Source organism: Sinocyclocheilus rhinocerous, unplaced genomic scaffold (assembly GCF_001515625.1).
Source record: "Sinocyclocheilus rhinocerous isolate Xijiao unplaced genomic scaffold, SAMN03320098_v1.1 scaffold44, whole genome shotgun sequence".
NCBI classification, from domain to species: Eukaryota; Metazoa; Chordata; class Actinopteri; order Cypriniformes; family Cyprinidae; genus Sinocyclocheilus; species Sinocyclocheilus rhinocerous.
The window spans coordinates 874,018-882,952 of record NW_015631022.1 but is presented as its reverse complement, the minus strand read 5'-3'; the positions used below and the strand labels follow the sequence as shown (position 1 = coordinate 882,952).

General features: G+C 38.8%; 1 protein-coding gene across 1 annotated transcript in view; it reads right to left on the bottom strand.

The window, feature by feature from the left end:
- Positions 1-644: 644 nt before the first annotated feature.
- sparc (secreted protein, acidic, cysteine-rich (osteonectin)) overlaps positions 645-8,935 on the bottom strand; it is an 11,359-nt gene continuing 3,068 nt past the window's right edge. The window contains exons 2-10 of the mRNA XM_016553643.1: positions 5,509-5,578; positions 5,367-5,393; positions 4,837-4,924; positions 4,329-4,450; positions 3,979-4,099; positions 3,331-3,464; positions 1,797-1,945; positions 1,499-1,647; positions 645-1,416 (exon numbers count right to left, since the gene is read on the bottom strand). Coding sequence (XP_016409129.1) covers positions 1,388-1,416; positions 1,499-1,647; positions 1,797-1,945; positions 3,331-3,464; positions 3,979-4,099; positions 4,329-4,450; positions 4,837-4,924; positions 5,367-5,393; positions 5,509-5,565 — 876 coding nt within the window. The 5' untranslated portion in view covers positions 5,566-5,578 and the 3' untranslated portion in view covers positions 645-1,387. The remainder of the gene's footprint in view (positions 1,417-1,498; positions 1,648-1,796; positions 1,946-3,330; positions 3,465-3,978; positions 4,100-4,328; positions 4,451-4,836; positions 4,925-5,366; positions 5,394-5,508; positions 5,579-8,935) is intronic.

Below are 8,935 nucleotides of genomic sequence, written 5' to 3'. Positions count from 1 at the left end.
AATTTGAAATGTAATGCAGGGAATTCTGGGAATGTCAATTTACGTTTATTCACTGTAAATTCGGTCTTTTTCACTTCCAAAAACAGTATACTACCGTAAAATTACATGTAATGTCCAATACAGTTTTTCACCGTATATAGTAGGGGAATTTACCTTTTAACCATTTAACAGGTTTTTACTGTAGCATTTTTACAGTCTTTTACCGTTAAATTCACGGTCATTTTTTACAGTGCAGCATTGCGCAGTTAAACACTGAGCTAGCCACACTGGCTCGTAGACTTAAAAATAATCCTTTAAATACAGGATCCTAAAATATATTTTTTAAATGCAAAGGCAAGAAGGAAATTACATAAACATCCACTCCACCCTCGAGGAAACTACTAACATATGTGCTCCAGATTTGTAGCCCCATTGACCATGCAGCATTGTTTTCTTTGCACATTTACAGTGTTTATGTAGTCATATTCATACTTACTTCAATGCTAAAATTATCCTGGGTGCCTGAATAAAACAAATGATCTGCAAACATCGTGTTTGACAATGTTTTTCATTTTGCCCATAGCAAACATTAAAGTATAAATGGGTTATGCAATTATATACCTGGGGGGAACAGATCAAGATAAATGGAGAAATGCATGCAAAGATTGAGTTTGGAGATTTCAGTAGCTTTTATTCATGTAAAGAGATTCATAGTGCTCACATTGTGGCAAATACTGCAAATGTATGTGAACATGTTAGAGGGAGGAAAAAAAATTAATCTCATCCTGCGAGATTCTGTCCTCTTGAATTCAAATAATATTTCCTTTTATTATTCAACTTTTCAAACACTCAACATTTGGCCCTGATTTCTGACAGGAAACAATATGCAAATAAAAACATCAGCCTGCAGATATTCAGGGCTCAAATTAAAAGACGTTATCAGATTGAATAAAGACATCAAAACCACCACCAAAGAGTGCAACAAACAAAACTAAAAGTTTATAAAGCAAGCAGAAAGAACATTTATTTGGAAACTTTATTTTGTTTTTGTACATTTCCACCATCAAAACTGCAAACTTACAATTCAAGCCCTGATTCTGAGTGTAAAAGACATTTGTGGATCCATTTCCAAAACAAAAAAAGTGTTGCAACGTACATAGTTCATCATATTTAACTCTCTCTTTAATACAGCCTGTCCAACAGCTGCTTGGCCAACTTAAAACGGTAGTGTTCAGTCACTCATTGTGATAGTTACTGTGTGCATTGTGCACTTTTTTTTAAACGTTATGAATGTTTAGTGGTATATGCAGGTTGTTAGAAATCGCAATTAGCACCTTTACATTGATTTTAACTTAAGGGTTAGCACCTCGCCCCAATAGTAACTAGGAAGCGTCAATGGTAGACGTGCTTAGATGACAAGGTCCTTGTCGATGTCCTCTGAAAGCAGAAAATAGCTCAAGTTAGCAAATAAAATGAACCGAACATAACCATAATATGAATGGCATGGTCAAAAACTCACGCTCTTTGATTCCAAAGCAGTTGGCCCACTCCTCGAGAGCGATGTACTTGTCTTGGTCAGCATCGCAGTGCTCAAAGAAGCTGGTGGTGCAGTGCTCCATTGGGATGAGAGGAGCGCGCAGAGGAGCCAGCTCAGTGTGGGACAGGAAGCTGATATAACACAAAAACACATGCACATTTAAATCAATCACTTTTTTTTTTAACTGCCTCTGGTACTATAACACTTAACTGAACCATCAAGGCCATTTCTAAACAGATTTTTCAGAAATATGTTAGCTGTGAAAATGAGTTAAACATACCCATCAACAGGGTGCTGGTCAAGCTGACCAAACTGCCAGTGAACGGGGAAGATGTACATGTTGTAGTTCTTCTCGAAGTCCAGGGCCAGAAGGTCCAGAGAATGATCACCAGCCTGCAGCCTCTTCTCATTCTCGTAAATCTTCTTTATCTACAAACACAGCATGAAGTTTGCAGGCAATTCAGAAGTTTTGCCATCTGGATTTGACTATATTGTTCAATTATACATGCAGTCTTTTTCTTTTTCCTTCCCTAAGATAAGGCTGCTACTGAACTTGTCTTCAGTTCAAATTTTGTTTACATTGTCATGGAACAATGGAAAGTTCTGGAGGCTAAAAAAAAAAGTATTTTGCAACCCAAGCTCATTGGGAAAACGTGCCTGTGGCGGCATTTCTGCAAAATTATATTATGTTGCTTCTTGCATGTTTTGCAATACTTTTAAAGAGAAATGTCCAGTGAGTGCCTGGATGAACATAAATCTGGCAAAGTTTTATCACATTGGTTATTGTAAACATCGCAGCAGTTCAGAAACAAAATGTCTGGCGAGTTAATGCTAAAGGTTAATGTGCTATCATGTTAGAAAATAACAAACCACCTACACAGGATCTAACCGATAAAGTTTGAAATGCATTAACTAAGGCAACCATGCTATTTTAGCTTGCTATTTTAGTTTTTTTTTTATCGTGATTTCACAGGACTGTACCAGGTGAGCTACTGAGCAAGTTTACTATGTTAGACAAGCCATACATATGGATCTGGTTATGTGATGAAAACGTCAAAATGTATTAGTTTACAAATAATAATAATTATAATCTGCACCTGTGATTTTAATTTGTGTAAAAAGATTCATATTTTGGCATTTGTACTGACTCTAGTGTTCATCTCAGCTGAAAGCTGCAGTGAATTGTGTGTATAAGTACTGTATGTTTTTAGAGTTTTGCGAAAATGTAGGTAGATGCACATTTTTCCAATGAGCCTACCCTAGTGAAAAATAAATATGCTAAAATGTGTTTGAAATACATTTATTTTGTGCTAAGTATACTACAAATACATTTAAATATTTATGTGCTTAATAAAAATACCCTGCAACTGTACCTTTGGTATACTTCAAGTCTGTTCAATTGGAACAACTGTTCAATTGTGTGCTTAATGCACTTTAATTGTGCGTGCTGAAGTCCAACTAAAGATATACTGAAGTATATTTGATTGTGCTAACGTGGAACTATTGCAAGTATACTTTAGGTAGACTTTAAATATCTTGCATTTAAAGACTGATATACAGAGATCATACGATCCTTATTAATAGTGATTTTAAAACACATTTTCGGCATAATATTAGGAAATGTGCATTGTGCAGTAAAGAAATACTACAAATAAAGTCTCATTATAGTTTTATATCAGTAAGTTTTAAGTGATATATGTTAATGGATTTGAAGTATTCTTAGTGTAAAATAAATTTATTTTAAATAAACTATATTTAAATGCTGGCATTTTTAGAGTTTTTTCAGACTATAAAGAGCAAAAAGTTAAACTGACCCTGAGTTTCTGTTTCTCGGTGAGCAGGTTATTGTCTTCATCGCGCTCGAATAGGGTCACCAGCACGTTCTTCAGCCAGTCCCTCATGCGCAGGGGAAACTCGTTCAGCTCGTTGTCCAAGCAGGGGGCGATGTCTTAAGGAAAAAAATCTAATATTAAATCAATCGATTTGAAATAAATAATAAACACAAACAGCATGCCTATGGCACATATCGTAGCATTATACTCTTAAAGGGACCAAATTACAGCCCTCTGGCTAATATTAGTGTCATAGCTGTTAGGATCTAATTCGTTTATGCCAGAAACACATTTTCTGAGTCTCTGACTGAGACACCCTGCTTAGCGATGAGACTACACCACAGCGGGAGCTCCATTTGAGCCCTTCAGTCCCGACTCATCTCATCAGGCATACAGCGGCGGTGGATGAAGAAGATTTAGGGGGATTGGGTCTGCTTTATGGAGCAGCACTGGCAAGCTCAGACTCGTTCTGTGCTCAGTGTTTGAAGGGGCAACAGGGAAGCCTCAAAGCTACAAGCCATCAATCACTCCAAAGCACTCAATTCCACTTACATTCACGGCTGAGTTTGTGAGTGGTCTAGATTTTACTTTCAAAGTCTGCCTTGTTTTACTTCACTGTTACGTGCTCACATTTGCAGGGTCCGATGTAGTCCAGGTGCAGCTTGTGGCCCTTCTTGGTGCCCTCCAGGGTGCATTTGGTGGCAAAGAAGTGGCAGGAGGACTCGTAGGTCTTGTTGTCAGTGCCACAGACCTGTGAAATAAAAGCCATTAATATGAGCAGCCATAAATGCCACAGTTGACAGCTTGACAGGTTTGATTTCCCTACGGTATCATGCAAATGTTTGCTGACATTATTTGCCCAATGCATAAAACAACATTTCAATCAATCTGCTCAAATGGTGCGCATAGGCATTGCTGTCACCACACATGTGGAGACACGAGACAGATGTGAAAAGAAGGAAATGACTAAAGACACGCACATGCTCGAAATCTCCGACTGGGGCGGAGCAGGTCAGAGGGTCCTGGCACACACACATGGGCTGGTTGCTGTCATCAACCTCGCACACTTTGCCTTTCTTGCAGTGATGGTTTAGGCAGGGGTCTATAAGTAAAAAGCATTAAAGACAAAAATGTCCTTCACCAATGGATTTACATTTCTTTCCCCTTCCTAGATGTTTTGTGGTGGGCATGTGGCTGGAAGACTGGCACTGGAATCAACTTAGTCCTGTGTAACCATAGTCTGTCTGAACACATAATTACAGCTGTCTACTTTTGACTTATTTGCAGCCTGTTATTACCCATAGTCTCGTGTACTTCTACAATGTAATCTACACACGTTATCACAACTTCACTCGTGCACAGGGACAGAAGACATGATGCAAACAGCAGATAAATCTCTCGAGAAGAAATAAATCTGTTACTTTGGAGTATGAAACACAGCCTCAAAACAATGGCAAATTGTTGGTGTGGAAAAGACATTAAACTCACTCTCAGCAATAACATCCTCCACGACTTCAATGGCCTCATCAAACTCTCCGGTCTCCACCTGGACTGGGTTGGCTCCCACTTCCAGCTCCTGAATTATGAGACAGAAAATTCTTATGGGTATGGCCTGCCCAACCAAGCCCCATTTTAAACTCCGCTTTCCTCTTTTATGAGTGGAAAATATGTACAAGTTAAACTTTAAATGGATCAAATGGGAGTGCATGACTCATATTACTGCACAGCCACAACAAGAATTTTGCTTTTTTGTCTGACACAACTGGCATCTGTGTGCACATGTGGGGAAGCAGTGAATTGTAATTAGTCCCTTTCAGATATATTTTCAAACTTTATGGATTTCAGTCCCCTGGGGGAATGTAACAGGAAGCTGAACATGCGCATATGTAAACACATCTGGTGCCATAATGGGGGCGAGCTGTCTATTTTTGGCCAATGACTGGCTTGACAAGTCTTCTTAAAAATGCAGTTTTAAAATAAATTTTTAAAGATTTCAATATTAATTTAATAAAACATACCTCTTCAACAACTGGCTCCTCTTCGGTCTGTAAAATGAAAGTTATATGGACTTTAGTTTTAACATTATAGAGGACATTAAAATGCTCTTTAGTTTTGATACAAAGCTTGTTTTATTTTTTTTTCCTTTTAAGATTTACTTACTGGAGCAGCCAGAGTCTTGCCAGCGAGGCAGAACAGGAAGAAGATCCAAACCCTCATCTTGAGTTTAAGCCTAAGCAAAAATAAAAACTCACATCATCCTCTATATCTACAACACCAAAAACCTGAGGTATTCTGAAGGATTTACACTGCAGCACATTATCGTGTTAGTTTTATGCATGCAATATGTGCTTTCCTGAAGTATGAGAATTGTAGACATCAGAATATGCATGCTACTCAGTTCTCTATGTTCTTTATATGTGGCTTGAGATCAATAGCACATCAGTTCAAGACTTCAGGCGCTGAACCACACGCGTTCGGGCCACCGACCTGCTCTGTATGCTCTACGACGGATAACTAACCTACAGAAGTCAGTCTCTCCAGACACAGAAGCTGATTGAGATAAGAGCTCAGTCTGTCTTTGTTCTGCTAGCTCGACTGCTTTCCTCTTGCTCAAAGAGCGCCTGGAAGACCAACTGATGTGATATGTTCTCCTTGAGAAACGACACTCTCCTGCGGGGAGATAGGGGCTGTTTGTCTGAAAGCACTCATTCTCTTGTCCATTTTCTCTGTACCAGAGATCCCTCTTGCTCTGTATCAATATAGATATATTTTGTTTATGGCTGGAAAGTTCAAAGCAGCCATAGGTAGACCATCACTGGGTGATTCTTACTGCACTCGAGATCAAAGCCAGACACTATTGTTTTTCTATAAAAACACAAATGCCGTAATGAAACTGGCTGCAAAACAAAAGACACCCTGCCTTTTTTGAACATGAAAGGCACTTTTCTTAATGTTATGTGATTGAGATGCTAATGTTGCATGAAAACTGTTATGACTGCGTTTGGTTATGAAAGTTATTGGTTATGAGGGAGCATCCATCAGCCAAGTTCTTGTTGCGAGTATGATGAATATGAATCACGACATATTTGGTGTTTGACTTTGAATGCGATTAAAATCAAAGCTAATTCCCACCCCTCAAGCTGTGGTGGGCCGTTTGTGCACGAGTAGATAATGAGTGGGATTACTGCATATTATCTGTGCATTCATAATTGGCAGAGTTGTAGAATTCTTAGGGGAGTTAATGGTCTTCTTGAAACCACTGACCTGAATATAATTTGCCCAGCAACTGCTGAGAATCTCCATGGCTTATTGCTCAAGGTTGAGCAATTCCTTGTTTCTTCAAGAAAAACCCATGAAGTAAGTTAAAGTTGGCATTAATTGTAAATTCAGTCCATTTTCTAAATGCATCTTGATAAGATTTATCCATGCTTATTTCTTTCTTATCTTTTTTTTTTATTGTGAGGTTGTAATTTTTAATCAAAATATCATAACTTGATCTTCCGTTGATATGACAGACTCTTCTCTGGTGGTGTATGCTGGACTTCTCCAGTCATTTTGTCCACTTGAATCCTGTCCATTTCTTCCAATCAAACTCAAGTTTGCATTCAGATCTGCCTCCATACAATCAACAACCGATGGATAGGACCCCATCTTAAATTTTTTCGTTTCTGATAGTGTTTCACTCAGATATATGTAACAATATGGAAGAAAAGATCTGATGCTACTTTGACAGAAATGAGTTGGATGCACATTTCGGCTCTGATTGACCTCATTTAGATGGTTGTGTTGTCAAATTTGGTTTTAGGTTTCAAATAACCTTGAAATACATCATGGAAATCCATAAATCCTCCATTAGATTTGTTGGTCATTTCGTTGAAGAGCTCTTGTTGTTGAGTGCATGACGCATGATCTCTTGTGATCAGCACATGAAAACTGTGCAAGCAGGTGTGTGAACCCTTCAATAGCCCTTCAATGTTTTCTTTGGCAAAGGAAAAGAAAAGATGCCCCACATCTCCAGACTTAAACGTGGAAAACTACAGAGACTCTGTCACCTTCGTCAAATGCTGACGTCTTAAAACGTGGCAGACAAAGTATCTTTTCGCTTTCCGTCAACAAAAACGTCCTATTTTAACAGGCCGAGGCTGTGTGAGTCATAGGACGAAGGAAATGACCTGACATCATGTCCCGTAATTAATTTGGAGGTGCGCTCTGTTCCTTTCAGGAGACGTCTTGGCACGTCTATGCAAGTCATTTTTTTGGCTGAAGTATAAGTCCATTACTCTGGTGGAGTCACTTTAGAGCAAAACAACCTATTTTATTTGGAAGGTCGCATTCCAAATCAAACATGCCCGAGCTGAAGGAAAGTCAGCAGTATAAAGGATGCCTTCTCAACCCAGTATTTAATTTAGAGTTTAGTTAGGTAAGCAGGTTGTAGGGCGTAAACCGGGAGGAAAACAGCAGCTCAGTACTCTGCGTTTTTTCCCAAAGAGTCATTTTTACACACGGAGTTCTCTCCAGAGCGACAAAACAGGTGGTTCAATCTCTAGATAAGCAAATGAGCTGCAAAATTGTATCCACAACATTTGACTTGCTGCCAATGTATCTCTTGCCAATTTAAATACTACACAATTAGGGTTGGGTACCGAAACCCGGTGCCAATATGGCACCGGTACCTATGTAACCGGTATGTACTAGAACCGAATCAGAACGCAGATTTCGGTGCCTCATTTCGGTGCCACCAATGCTTGAGCAATCGATTGAAATATTTGTTCTCTGGTTCTCCGAAACAGACGTAAAGATCACCGGCACCTCACATGAAAAATTATTTCCCGACTGAGAAAATTTACGAACGCAAGTCGGAAAGCTCTAATAATACAAATCCAACACATCTTTGTAGTAAAGCGAGTGTCCATGTCATTTTCTAATTCCGCAAAGCACAACTCGGGAAATGAGAGCATCCGAGGAGCGTGTGAATGCAACAATTACACTTGCTCTGATAGCAGTAGGTAGATACCGTTCTATACTGTAAAAAGCATATGGTAAAAAGGCTATGTCGATTAGCAATGGATTATAAATATACTTAATTATGATGAAAATACCAAAGATGGTTTGAATAACACAGATAAACTATACATTGTCGCAGTCGAGTGTTTATTGTCTTTGTTTTATCATTCAAAACGTTTATATCTTCTGTTTACTCAGTTACAACGATAGCAATGCCTGTCCATATTAGGGATTTCCTGACTTCTATTCCTTCTGTGATGCACATGTGAAGTTTCTGCACGAGGGCGCCCTCTGGCGTCTAGTATGAATGAAACAGATATTAAATGTGTTTATAGCGCTCAATAATGGCCAATTCATCCTATTTTGGGTATTTTTTATTTTTATTTTTTTAAAGTATCGATTTGGCACCGGTATCGGAAAAAAACAGAGCAATACCCAACTCTATCTGTACATGCATAAGCCATATGCGAGCGTCATACCCTGTGTAGGATACTGTGAGTGTGTTTATTAAAGGGATAGTTCACCCAAAAATAAAAATTTGATGTTTATCTGCTTACCCCCAGGGCATCCAAGATGTAGGTGA